We start from the raw sequence: 14919 nt of genomic DNA, 5'->3' as shown, positions 1-14919 counted from the left end.
TGCATGCGCGCACGCCTTCTATGAAAGGTTGGGCGTTGGGCTGGCAACTCAACACTGTAAAACTCTGCTGCCAATCGTGAGCGGACAGGTGATCCGCTGTGGCGACCCCTAACCGGGAAAAGCTGAAAGAAGAAGAATAGGAATGATTGTGTTAATAAAAGAACTGTTTTAATGGTGAGTATACCCAGTGCACTGATGATTTTTTGTAGTGCTGTGAAGGGATGCAAAACTTTTCTTAAAATGTAGTGACCTGATCTGCTGCTTGGGAGACAGATTCAATATACCATATTGTGTTGCTTATATTCCCTGAGATTCAAAAAGGCATCTCAAAGTGCACAAGTCTGTCATCTGCAGGTTTTCACAGTGATTTACAACTGACTAATTCAGACTGCTATACCAGTACATCAGGTCATCATCATGCACCCCTTTTTTCCCATTTGTCTTTCCCTTTTTTCCCATGGTGTCAATGTCAGCTGTCACTGTCTCTCTCTGTTTAATGCCTTCTCCGACACTCACGCCCAATTGTCACAGATCTTCCATCACACAATCCATCCACCTGTTTGCTGGATGCACTTGATTCCTCTTGCATTCTTCCTTGTGTATCCTAAATTTTCTTTACCAAATTGTCTTCTGCTTTTCTGCACATGTGCCTGAACTACTGTAATCTGTTCTCTTTGATCTTCTCTGCAGTTGACGCCACTTTGACTTCTGCTCTTATGTCCTCATTTCGTTGTTTGTCCCAGAGTATGCATCATATCCAACCATCTCAGATACTTTATCTCCATCACCTGTAACTTCCTCAATTGCTCTGCCTTTACAGCCCAAGTTTATGTACCATACAGTAATACTGGACTCACCACTGTTTTGTAAACCTTAATTTTCAACTCTCTGCATTCTTCTGTCATATAGTCTACCCCTGACAATCTGCCAGTCAGCTACATCCCCTCTGAAGGTTTGACCTCCTCAGTATGGCCTCTCTTCTCTTTAACCACCCCCTCCCAAATACTTGAAGCTGTTAATCTGTTCCACTATTTTCTCTTCTATCTCAATTCTCAACTTCTAATTTTACCATTTGCTGCCATTATAACTGTCTTATCTGTACTCAGTTTCTTCCTGTGTGTCTTCAGTTTTGTATTCCATTCCCCTATCCTTTGCTAAAGTTCTTGTTCAGAGTCTGACTGTAATGCCACATCATCTGCGTACAGCAACTTTGTTGATCTGTCTCCTCTGACCTATTGGCTAATGTAGTCCATCGCTAGTATGAACAGCAGTGGTGTCAGAGCTAAACATTGATGTACACCCTTTTTCACTGAGAAAATGTCTGTGAGACCAAACATTGTTTGTACTTTAATCATTGGGTCCTTATACATAGCCTGTATTAATTCTACCAGTGTTTCTGGGGCTTTGAACCACAGCGGGACTATCCAAATCAACTTTCTAGGTACCTTGTTTAGGAATACACAGTTGGACTCTCCTCATTGCTCGCTTTTTATCAAGTGTCTGTCTCACTGCAAACATCAGGTCAATTTTGCTGCATCCTGATCTGATTCTGAACTGCTCATCTCCCATCTTTCTACTACTGTATGTATTCATTTAGCATTCATCCTGTCTAACTTTCATGCAGTGTGACGAGTTTAATGCATCTATATTGTCCACAGTTGTGAGCGCTCCCTTTGAGCTTGAAAATTAGCACTTGTATGCTTATTCTGCATTCATCTGGGATACACCTTTCTTTCCATTCTGCTAAGAATATCCTCAGGAGCCATTTCTGTGACCTTATCTGAGCCTGCTGCTTTCCCTGACTTCATTTTCCTTAGTGCTATTCTTTCTTTTTCTCTGGTAGGTTCCTCCTCTTCTTTCATTCTAAGCTCTGTCTAGGGCGGTATAGCTTTGGTGGAATTTTCTTTGTTCAGAATCTGCTGGAAGTTCTCCTTCCATCTACCTTTGATATCCTGTGGACTGGTGAGCAGGTTGTTACTGGTATCTCTTATGAAGGGTGTCTGACTGTCTTCTTTATCATTCTGTCTTTGCCTTGCACCCTATCATAGTTTCTTTCTGCCATCTACTGAGTCACTTTCCAAAAGCTGGTAAAATGCCCCTGATTACTTGTTCTTTGCCATTCAACTCATCTGTTAGCCTCTTTGTTAGCCAACCAGTATTCTTTCCTAGCCAGGTCTGCCTTTTCTACCCCAACTTTTTCCTGCACTCCTTTTTTCTTTTGATGACTTCCTGGACATCTGCATTCCACCACCAGCTTTCCTTATGTACCTTATTTCAATACCTCTCTGGGCTGCATATCTGTTCTGTAGTCCTCACACATGCTGTTTTGAGGCACTGCCATTCTTCTTCAGTTCCACATACTAGAGCCCTGAGTAATTCCTTGAACTGTTGTGCTTTTCTCCAGTCAAATTCCAGGTCTTCAACCTGGTCTGTGTTGACCTTAGAACCTTCCCTGATCACTGTTTGCAGCTGATTGTGGCAACTGGTGGTTTATGCTGTGGGCCGACAGTTTCACTGGGGATGACTTTGCAATTGCTGATTCTACCCCTCTGCCTTTTCCTAACTAGGAGGAAGTCTACCTGAATTGCATGTTGGACACTCTTGTATGTGATCTTGTGACGGTCTGTCTTGCAGACCCTTGTGTTAGTCACCATCAAGCCATCTGCAAGACTGAAGTCTAGAATGGCCTTGCCTTCTTTATTCCTGTTGCCCCACCCATGTTAACTCAGGCAATCCTCATATCCTTTTCTGTCTGTCCCGATATGTGCATTTAGATCACCCATTATCAATACCAGTTAATGTTGTCCTACTTTTATCAATTAGGTCCCGCATCTGCTGTCTGAATGAACTCTTTTCCTCACTATTACAGCTCTGCTGTGGGGCATAGGCTGAGATTATGAATACTGCCCTGTCATTACACTGGAGTCTGATTGCTATAAATCTGCCGGTAATTCTGATGACATCCTTCACTGTTCTCTTAAGCCACTCCCTCACCCCAATTCCCACACCATTTCAGGCCTGTTCTCCTCTTGAGTAGTTGACTCTGGATCCCAAGCCAAGAAGTTTTGCTGCACTGCCCTTCCATTTTGTCTCCTGGATACATAGGATGTCCAGCCTCCTCCTTACTATCATGTCATCCACTTCATCCTGTCAGTGAACCTACATGAAGTATAGCAATTTTTGGTTCATGTTTGGCAGGTTGCTTAGTTCTGTGTCTAGATTTCACTCAACAGTGCCGTCCCAGGTAACTCAAGCTGGGAAACTGGGTACACACTGACCAATAGGGGCTCATATTTCCTTCCCACCATCTCTGACATAGGCCAGACTAGACCAGGTCCTCAACCCACTTATCACTTGAAAATGCCTATGCACTTTTGGCAACATTAGTCAACACGATGAATCACCTAGAACTGGATTTTACACCTTTGAGTGGCTAGCCCTGGCACAGCACACAATCTGTAATCATTGTTCTCCGAAGCTGAAGATACAGAGCACTGCTGTAATTGTCTAAAGTGGTTGGTAAGTACAACTTTTCCCATATAGGGCACCATCTACAGTTTGTGCTACTGTCTACAACTCCATTCTTGGGTGAGTTTGAGATGGGAGCTCTCAGCATGTTTTTGGGAGGTGGGGGGAACCGCAAAAAGACACAGGGAGAACCTGCAGACTCCATATAGGCATTGGATGGAGGTCAGGCTCGAACCTTATGCCCTGAGAATGGGAGGTGAAGACCATAACCATTATGCCAACTGAACAGCAGTTCAAGGGCACTAACTTATAGCGTGAACAGAAGTCTTGCTGGGGAAGCTGCATGCAAGTATGGCAGATCAGGGACAGGGCTAAAGTTAATTAAATATGCTCTCCTGTGGAAAAATCAACAGCTGAGTATAGTGATTCAAGGAATTATTTTACCTTGCTATTTGGGGCTCAAAATGGAAAAAGGATACGCCTTCTTGTGGCAGCATACATCCATTCACTTCAGTGAAATGAGCAAGGCTGTTAGTGCTGCTGCAGGTAAGAGATATTGTATGCGAGTACATGTGTCTGTAGGGGCATATCTGAAGCTGTCTGGATTTGCGTGTGTATACACATGCGTCTCCGCATGGGTATCAGTATGTTTGCCTGTATGTGTCTGCATGTTGGAAGGTACCCATGCACCACGTTGCGTTGGCTGTTATGAGGAGGGTTAAGTCTTAAAAGCTCAGTGTTCCATTCAGAGATGTGTTAATAAGCCATTAATGAGATGATATTCATTGTAACTTTATCCTGTCCCTGAATTGCAGATTACTGCAGTTGCACTATCGGGCACTACAGCATTGCCTAATTAGTGCTGGTGGCAATAATTTTTCTGAATCCTGGGAATTGTTTATTTACATGCATGCACACACACATACACCATTTAGATGGCTATGCCTTCACATTTAATCTGTTTTTGTCAAACATTTGTCATCCAAAAAATATTCTTAAAAACAAAAAACATACTTTTAATACGTTTGTAAATTGTGCACCCAGAATGTACATAGGGTAACTACAAAATTGAAAGTGGCCGTCTGGAACAAAATTGTTCTATTTTAAATTTAAATTGTAATTTAAATAATCAAAGTAACTATTTCCTGCAGACTGCAGTTCATTTAATAAAAAATAAAAAAAAAAAAACTAAACATTATAGCATCCAGATACATATTAACTTTTTAAATTATCTTTTCAGTGTGGTTCAAGCACTCAATTACTACATGTTTTTCAAGAGGATTTTATATTGGGTTACAAGCAAAATAAAGAAGCCAGCACAGATAAAGAAGAACCATCACCTGTCCAACTAGTTCAAGGTATGCTTTGGTTATCATTAATGTTTTAATAACAGTAATTTTATTTGTTTCCTTAACTGGCCTTAAGATTTCAATAACCCATACAGTACCCACTTCTTCTGCACATTATTTGTCTTTAAGGCTGACACACTGGATGGCTCCAAGTCCATTGTGTAACAGGGCTGTGATTTTACATTTTTAACAAATAACATGCTTAAAACAAAGGTGTTTTAAATCTGGTGTTTTAAATGAGTAAAACAAAACAGGCAAGTGAGACTGAGTTAAGGTCATGTACTTGTGAATATAAGCAGGTTTTGAGGAACCTTCTGAAGGTAGTATGCGGTTCTGTGGCCTTAGATAGTGATGTTTTGAACTTTGAGAGGCTTGGTAGAAAAGAACCCATTCATTCATTCATTCATTCATTCATTCATTCATTCATTCATTCATCCATTCAGATACTTTATAACCATACTAGCTTATTTCCAGCAGAACAGCAATGACAAACTGAATTGTAGTGTTTTACCACCTCCTTTAAATAAGCAATATCTAAATTGTGCAGGGTAGAAAAATCAAAGTTAAGATCTAAAACACTGTTTCTCATAAGTGATGCTGTCCATTTTTTTTCTTTTGTATGATTTTTGACCCTTCTGCCTCGTATCGAACATAAAGTGTCCCTTGACCAGGTATTACACTGTCTGAGAGGGGTCATCATTCTGGCAGCCATGAGTGTGCTTTGTGCTGTCACTAGCATCTTGACAATAAGAACATATTACCCCTCCCCAAGTGATGATATTAAACATATTACCCCTCCCCAAGTGATGACATTGAATCTTGCATCATTGTGGTGGCCACCAGTGCTGCATTGCCCGTTCATCCATCCATGCTGAACCACATTTGCCAGCAAGAGCTATCATCACCTTTTTGGGCAGCCATGCCCATGTCAACTCCAAACCAGATCCCTGTATCATAAGCCTCCACTGATTTTAGTCCTTGTATTTTGCATATGAATATGCAGAACAAGGAAATGTTGAGACATTTACTTGTTGCCAGTATCCATGAGGGACATAGCAGTTAAACCTGGTATGAATTTGCAGTTTCCTATCCATTTCTCCTAACTGCATGATGTTATGTGATCCTATCTCGCCTACATTCAATACTGATGGGCTCGGAGCCGATCCCTCGGCTCCGACTCGGCACGCTATGCTATAGAGCGAGGCCTCTTATTGGCTGAGCTATTTCTTATCCCAGGATGCACCACCACTAATCCCCCAGATCTCGTTTGCCGCTTACAAGCTAGGACGTGGTCTCAACTTGGCTGGGCTAAGTACTGTTTTATTCAGGCTTTCCCTGTCAGGAATTTGCTTATTTTGAACCCAAAAGCTGTTTTAACAGCTATTGTTGTGGTACGAGTGCGTTTGAGTATATCTGTTGAGGAATTTGTGTTTTTTCGTAAAGGGAAGGTTTCCCGTTTAAGTTAGAGGGGCCTTCCCCTATTTGCTATTTCTAGCGTTTTATTTGTGTGTCAAGTACCTGCTTAAGTTAGAGGGTCTTGACCCTCCTTTTCTGTGTTTTGTGCAACTGAATTGTTTGTTTAAAAAAAAAAAAAATAAATAAACTTTAAACTTAAAACTTGCTAGTTTTTGTTTATATTATTATTAATCTTAGAAGTTTGTTAGACATGTTGAAAGAGCATAGACCCTCTGGGTTTAAAAAGTGCGTGAGGTGTGGTTATAAGATGTCCATAACGGACGACCACTCCTCGTGCGTTTATTGTTTAGGCGCCAAGCACCTACAAGAGTCATGTAGCGTGTGTCACGCCTTTTCATCAAGAGTCCTCCAGGAGAGGAAGAACAAATTAATTCTAAAAGGGTTGATTAAGCCATCCTTCGAGGAGGCTTTATCTTCTTCTTCCTCTCCTTCAAAAAAGAAAAAAGCGTCGGCTCCGACCAGTCTGTCGGAACCGACTGCCAAAAAACCTAGGCAGGCTTCTCCATCGGCTCCACGGACTTCGGAGCCGAGGGCGGAACGGTCTGCCTCGATGCCTCCAGTCTCGACCCCTCTGGTTTCGGAGCCGAGGACTGGGGCATCGAGAGGCGGGTCACCTTCATCGGCTCCACTGATATTGGAGCCGATGAGGGTTGCCGGCTCAGACTCTTCCCCTTCGGCGCCGAAGTCCTCATCGGCACCGAGGGAAATTGCTTTGAGATCTCCCTCGGAACCGATAGTAATAGAATCCATTCAGAGCCGGTCCCCTAGTCCTATGGAGCCGATGGAGAAATCGGTTAGGACCCGATCGGTGTCATCTAGATCCTCCAAGATGTCTGATTTGGACATCGACAGGGTGCTCCTAAGACTCTTCCAGTCTCCGGTGTTTCACAAGTTAGTTTCGGCTCCAGCCCATTCGGCTTCGGAGCCGATGGTCCACCCTGCTACTTTGGTTCCTCCTCCAACAGCCTCGGCACCGTTGGAGCCAGTGCTGGTGGAACCGATGGAGGTTTTAGGGTCGGGCCCGACCCTTACTCCAACTCCGGCTCTTGAGTCGGAGTTCGGTACGCGGACTTCTTCTGTCGGCCCCGGGGGGGACGCTTCGGGACTGATGTTTTCGGTTCCCAAGCCTTCCTCTCGGTGCATCGGCTGCGGGAGTGCCGTCTACCGTCGTGGCCACGGAGGTGGGACCCTCCCAGGATTCTGGTGGTCCCACCTTCAGGGCTATGAGGAGTGCGTTAGCCAAATCATCTTTGGCTACCTCCACGGTCTCCCCAGCTCCTTCCCTGCATACCGAGACTGGGTCTTTGGCAGTCCCCCTGTCCTTAGACAGCGGAGCCCCGGGGCCTGAGGTTACCCCCACTGGGGTTTCCCCCCCTCCTGGAGGTCCTTCTGAAGCTTCTTCGGAGGAACCCCCCAGGAAAAGATCGTGCAAGAGGAAGCACGTTGACTCCCCTGATGAGTCTCTTACATCAGACACTGATCTCGATGATGCAGAAAGGGTCCCCTAAGTCATCCTCAGATGATGTCTCCTTTGCAGACATCCTGGAAGCCCTTAAACACCGAGACGGCTGGCAATCCAATCCCCCTTCTGCTGATGAGTCGGTGTTCCTTAAGGCCTTCGGGGCTCAGCCCTCCGCCTCCTGGGTGTCTCCGCCCTTCGACGAGCTCTTGGACTTGATCTGTCGAAGGGCGTGGGAACACCCAGACTCTGTGGAACCGGTGCCTGCTCGTCCTAATAAGTTCCTATCAGCACCCCCGAAAAAAGAGTTCCTGACTAAAGGTGTGGCTGTAGATGCTTTGGTGGTGGCATCTGCTACCCAGCAAGATGTAGCAGAGGCTTAGATGTCCGTCCATCCTCCTAATAAGGAGTCTAGGAGCATGGATCGGTACGGTAAGCGCACCCTAAGTTCAGTGGCCTTTACATTAAGGTCCTTGAACTATCTCACGCACTTTACCAGATTTCAGAGGGATCTGATTAAAGAACTTTCCGATACCCTCCTGGGTAACCTACCTGAGGAGCTGGCCCAGACGGTTGGCTCTCAGCTGGCTACACTGTCGTCCATTTCAAACTCGTCCATGAGGCTCATTTCTTATCCGGCCGAAGGGGCGAGTAGTGCGGCGGGTACAGGCATTGCTCTACGGAGACAAGCCTGGCTCCGCCTGTGTCATTTTGCGGAGGCCTTTAAGTCTTCCTTTGCCGACGCCCCCTTTGATGGGTCCTCCCTGTTTGGACCCAAGGTAAAGGACACACTGACCCGCTGTGAGCAGGAAGGTAAGACTTTGACTGCCGTAGGGGCACGATTTTCCACTCCCTTTCGGCCTTACCCCAAGGCTAAAAGAGGAGGGAAAATGTGGTTCCGTAGATCTCAGAAGTCTTACCCCTCACAGCAGGACGATCCCCCTTCCAGAGGCAGGGGAGGGGGAAATTCTTCTGGAAGACGCCGTCCCAGAGGCAGCAGAGGCCCTCGCAACACTGGAGACCGCGAGTCCTTTCGTGGCTCTTCAGCCTTTCACAGTCCCTGAGGGATTGCCCGACTGTGCAGCTCCGGAGCCAGTCGGGGTCGTTTTTCGAAGCACCTAAAAGCCTGGGAAGGTATCACTCAGGACCGATGGGTGCTTCGAATTATCACTGGAGGTTACACCATCCCTTTCTCTCACTCTCCACCTCAGTCCAAAAAAATTCCGGACCCGCCACCCAGTCAACGGGAAACTGCAGCCTCAGAAGTTTCAAAGCTGCTGCAAAAAGGAGTCATCCAACCGGTCCCCGCAGACCAGATCGGATTAGGGACTTACTCAAGATTCTTTTTGGTGCCAAAAAAGACCAGGGACTTGAGACCCATTTTGGATCTCAGCATTCTAAACCGTTCAGTCAAAAAGTCCAAGTTCCGAATGGTCACCCTACAAACCATTCTCCCATTGCTGGAGAAAGGTGTTTGGATGTGCTCCATAGATCTCAAGGACGCTTATTACCATATCATGGTACATCAAGCGTCCAGGAGACATCTGCGCTTCAGCCTAGGAGGCAGTCATTTTCAGTTCCGCGCGCTGCCCTTTGGTCTCACCACAGCCCCCAGGGTGTTCACCAAATGCTTGGCGGTCGTGACTGCTCACCTGAGAAGTCTAGGATTCCAGGTGTTTCCGTATCTAGACGACTGGCTCCTAACTGCCACCTCCAAGCATCTACTATTGCCGAGCCTACAAGCCACTATATCACTGGGCAATTCCCTTGGAATCACCTTCAATTGGCCAAAGTCTGTGTTGCTGCCATCTCAACGCATAAGATTCATAGGGGTAGAGATAGACTCAAACCGAATGCGGGTCTATCTACCTACAGACAGGATACAAACCATACAGGCTCAAGTTCGAGCCTTACTTCCCAGATCCAAAGCCCCAGCCAGAATGGTCCTGCAGCTATTTGGATCCATGTCCGCCACGGTTCTTCTAGTCCCCCTGGCAATGTTGCACATGAGAATTCTCCAGTGGCTTCATTCAGCTCAGTGGTCCTTTCAGGAACTCCCTCTCAGTCACCTCATATGGATCACGGAAACCTGCAAACGGGACCTTCGCTGGTGGCTAGTACCCTCCAATTTGGATCAGGGACGACCCTTTGTTCCACCTCCTCCTGCGGCCACCTTGACCACGGACGCCTCCCACATGGGGTGGGGGGGGCATTCCCTGGGCAGGTCAGTCCAAGGCAAATGGCACCCAAAAGAGACCCTACTTCATATCAACATCCTAGAAATGAGGGCGGTGCTTCTGTCCCTTCAAGCCCTTCACGATTACCTTCCTCAGGGCGTAATTGCCGTTCACTCAGACAACATGTCAGTGGTCTGGTACCTGAACAAACAGGGAGGGACCAGATCCTATCCCCTTTGCAGAGAGGCCATGAGAGTTTGGGAATGGGCAGTGTCAACCAAACGCTTTCTAGTGGCTACTCATATCCCGGGCAAGTCCAATGTGATAGCCGACAGACTGAGCAGAACCATCCTCTCTCCTCACGAATGGTCTCTGAATATTACAGTTGCAAATCAGATTTTCAGCAAATGGGGAGTTCCGTGTTGCGACCTCTTCGCGACTCCACTGAATGCGAAGTGCAAAAAGTTCTTCTCCTAACCCGGCTCCGGGGAAGAGCCCCATGGACGCACTAGCCCGTCCTTGGCCCACCGGCTTGCTTTATGCCTTCCCCCCAGTTCCTCTCCTTCCCAGGGTGATCCAAAAGGCATCTCTCTTGGGGAGCAAAATTATCTTAGTTGCTCCTTACTGGCCTCGTCAAGTATGGTTCCCTTATCTTTGGAAATATGCTCTGGAAGGTCCATGGTTCCTGGATCAGATCCCAGACCTTTTGGTTCATCAGTCGGGACTATTCCACCAGTCCCTACACACCTTAAAATTGACGGCTTGGCTCCTCCTCTTCCGACTATAGTCAGGAGTCATACATTGGATCCAGAAGTTGTACACATCTTATCTTGACCCACAAGTCTGCTACAAAGAAATTGTATTCTAGCAAATGGAAAAGATTTGCTATTTGGGCTCAACTCCGGGGCCTGGATCCCATCACTATTCCCGTATCAGAAGTACTGAAATTTCTAACTTCTCTTTTCAATCAAGGCTCTTCAGTCTGTACCATCAAGGTTCAATTGGCAGCTATTTCCAATTTTCACGAATCTATAAACCCACCTTTAATGAGCAACAGATTGTGTAAGACCTTCTTGAAAGGTGCTGCGCTTTTAAGACCTCCGATTTCTCATCCTGCTCCTCCATGGGATCTCGATGTAGTGTTACGCGCCTTAACTTCCTTCCCCTTCGAACCGGCAGCGACATGTGATTTAAAATTTCTATCGTGGAAGACTGCCTTTCTGGTGGCGATTACTTCTGCCAGAAGGGTTTCAGAGCTTCAAGCTTTGTCTGTAAAACCTCCGTACTTGGTTTTTCACAAAGACAGGGTATCTCTCAGGCCAAATCCTTCCTTTGTCCCTAAAGTTTGTTCCAGTTTCTGCCTACAACAATCATTAGAACTTCCAGTCTTTTTTCCAAAGTATTCTAACAAAGCGGAATTCATATTCCACACATTAGATGTCCACAGGCAGTTGTGTTTTTATTTAGATAGGACCAAACAAACAAGGAAAACAGATCAGTTGTTTGTATCCTTTGCAGACAATAAATTGGGCAAAGCCGTCACTAAGGTCACTATTGCCAAATGGATCAGGGACTGTATTACTCAAGCTTATTCTTATTCTAACAAAGAGCTTACCACCTCTGTCAAAGCTCATTCTACAAGGGCTATGGCTACTTCGATAGCATTTTATTCTAAGCTTGCCATTAGTGACATTTGTGCTGCGGCTACATGGTCTTCCCGCACACTTTCATTTCCCGCTACAAATTGGATGTGGCATCTAGAGGACGAGCTTCATTTGGTTCCACAGTGCTCAGGAGTGTTTTCCAATGAGCCACCCAGGATTTAGGTGCTAGGGGCTGTCCCATCAGTATTGAATGTAGGCGAGATAGGATCACATAACATCTTTTAGTTATGTACTTACCATAACTTTAGATGTTTGGGATCCATCTTCTACATTCTAATAACCCACCCTCCTTCCCCTTCCTTGGAGATCAGAGGATATCAGAAGGTCCGAATCCTGTTGTTTCATCTTGAAACATCTAACAATGTTATATAAACAAGTTGTGCATGTGTGCATGAATGTGGACAAACAAGATCTGGGGGATTAGTGGTGGTGCATCCTGGGATAAGAAATAGCTCAGCCAATAAGAGGCCTCGCTCTATAGCATAGCGTGCCGAGTCGGAGCCGAGGGATCGGCTCCGAGCCCATCAGTATTGAATGTAGGCGAGATGGATCCCAAACATCTAAAGTTATGGTAAGTACATAACTAAAAGTTAAAAGAGAAGTACTTTGCTTTATGTGTAGTGGAAAATGGTTCCATAAAAGAGGCATTCTCTGTGATTCTCTTTGGCCGTAAGAGAAATTAGGAAGTGAGGTACTTTTCTGTATCCAGATCTTAAGAGCAAGACCTTGGTATACACTATCATCATTCTTTTTGGCAGGTATCCTTGGGAGTCTTGCATTCTTTTAATATTCATTTGTTTATTGAAATTTGTTTACTTGGAAAGTCTGACCTGGGAATAGCCCATTTTTAGAGGAGGCCCAGGGGAAAAAACTCCCAACATGTTACATGAAAGCAAAAACAATAGAATATAGCAAATATTAATGTTTGTTATGGATTGTCCTTTATAAAAGTACAATGTAAAATAACTGAGTTGTAAAAACATCCCCTAAAGAAACAGGCAAAGTAATACTTGGGAAGGTAGCTCAATTCATATGGCTACTGAGTGCACAAATGCAGCTACACCCAGGAATGTAGGACCAGCCCTCACGTGACTTGAACAGGAAAGGAAACTCCCTAGATTGATGTTTAATTATATTATTTATGCTGGTTAATAAGTTCCATAAATGGAATTAGAAATATAGATTAATGTTTAATTACATTATTTATACTGGTTAATAAGCTATTTTATGCTGAAGCTAATTGCTTTTATCAAGTTGGATGTGTTAGGTAACACTAGGCCACACGATTACAGACAGGCAGTAAAAATTAAGTTTTTTTTAAATGAAAGTTCTGATGAAGTCATAAAGTATGGATGAAGGTGCTAAACTTTTGTTTTATTGTTTTATTATGTATAAACTTTTACTTAAGCTTGGATTTTGCATGTTTCTTCTGTTACAGACTAGGTGGGACCTCAGTTTGTGCTAAGTTCCTGCATTGTTTTTATCAAGGTTTTTCTCTCCTTTTTCTTGGTACATCTCATGTAACTAATATGTGATTATAGATCCAAATTTCTGTAATCAGAGTGACTAAACAAATTGAAAATATCTTGTCTGAGACAGATTACTGATCTGCAGCAACCTGAGTTTCAGGCTTAGGGACTTGTCTACCCTTGGAGCCAGTCTTCAGGAATGTTGTCTTTTAGGCTAAGAAACAGCCGGACTTTGGTGCTTTCTGCAAGATAAGTAAACTGCAAACAGTTCTATCTGTCTCTGCCTGAGATGGCAGCCCTACTTTAAAAGTATTTTTTTACTTTCCACTCCCTCTACAGACATCAGAAGTTAATTTGTCTTAGAAGAATGAAATTAGTACCATCTTACTTGAGGAAAGATTTTTTTAAACAATTTCCTTCACCTTGTCCTCCTTGTCTCTGCCCACCATACATATTATCACTAGGTCCTAAATTCCTGGATGTAGTTGGCATTTGTGCACTTAGTAGACATATGAATAGAGCTACTTTTCCAAGCATGACTTTGCCAGTAGGTGTTTTTAGGAGATGTTTTTTACAGAACTGTATGCCCTCACATATCCCCTCCTTCTGGAATAGTTGAGCTTCCATTTCATCTTTCATTTTTGTCACTTCTTACCCAGCAAGCATTCAGTACACGGGTGGCTGGTTGAGGCTGGGTTTCTTTCCACACCTTGTCATCAGACTGCAGAGAGCACTTTGTTTTAATGTCAGTGTCTGCATCCCATTGCATGAGATTTCTAGAAGATGTGCTGTGTTACAAAGTTCTCCACTGTACTACTGTGAAATATTTTATGATGTCTCTGAACTTGCTTTATACTTAACTGTATTCTGTATACTGTTTTCTTAACTATAGTAAATGTTAATGCTATACTTTTCAGGGAATGACATTTAAATATAGCAGTTACATTTTAAGATGGTAATCTACTATTTTTAATTTTGATGACAGGTTGGCGCCCATTTTCTGAAAAGTTTTTCCTGGTGGTGATGGAACAAGATGACAACAGGCAGTCTGTTCTCCACATGTGGCATTTACACTTGCAGTCTGTTCAAGGTCTTGCAGGTGAGCTTTAAACATTAAATTTTGTAATGAAATGTTATAGCTGAGTGACTGGGTAATTTAATAGATGTCAGTATCAATCTTACTTAGTGTTATGCAGAATTATATTTAGAAGAAATACAATAATTCTGAAATATTCAGAAATTCAGAAATACAAAAAATACCGACCCCCACCAATTTCAGACCCATTGCCATACTTTCCCAAGTCCTGGAAAAATGTATTCATTCACAACTGATGCCATACCTAACGTATAATAACCTTCTCACCCCCAGTCAACATGGCTTCCGCCCAAGCTCTGTAGTACCATGACTGCCCTCCTTTCATTTCTTGAGATCATTAACCTAGCATGTGACTCTGGTAAATTTGTATCTATCCTGTTCCTAGACCTGTCCAAAGCATTTGACACTGTCTCCCACCCCTTACTCCTATCCTAACTCTCCTATCTCAACCTCTCTCCATCCACCATAACCTGGTTTTCTAGCTACCTTTCCAAACGACAACAAGCTGTTCATTTGAAATCCTCAACCTCTCTCTTCCTACACGCCCCCACCGATGTGCCCCAAGGTTCTGTCCTAGGGCCTTTGCTTTTTAATATATTTATCAATAACTATCACCACACCATCCCCGAGTCCTCACTAATCCAGTATGCAGACAATTCAACAATCTGCTGAGCGCACTCCCCCTCCGACATACTTTTGCAAACTCAATCTGCTTTCTCTAAAACTGAAACCTGGATGCAAAACAATCAGCTGGCCCTAAA

The 14919-nt window shown here is 44.3% G+C and overlaps 1 protein-coding gene across 1 annotated transcript in view; it reads left to right on the top strand.

Annotated features, from left to right (window-relative positions):
- DMXL2 (Dmx like 2) overlaps positions 1-14919 on the top strand; it is a 1902820-nt gene that overhangs the window by 914299 nt on the left and 973602 nt on the right. Inside the window, exons 20-21 of the mRNA XM_044076363.1 lie at positions 4709-4826; positions 14048-14161. Coding sequence (XP_043932298.1) covers positions 4709-4826; positions 14048-14161 — 232 coding nt within the window. The remainder of the gene's footprint in view (positions 1-4708; positions 4827-14047; positions 14162-14919) is intronic.

The sequence above is a fragment of the Protopterus annectens genome, chromosome 7.part0, assembly GCF_019279795.1.
Source record: "Protopterus annectens isolate FY-2018-M chromosome 7.part0, PAN1.0, whole genome shotgun sequence".
Taxonomy (NCBI): Eukaryota; Metazoa; Chordata; order Ceratodontiformes; family Protopteridae; genus Protopterus; species Protopterus annectens.
Note: the sequence above shows the minus strand (reverse complement) of the source record. Positions and strands in the feature narration are given on the sequence as shown.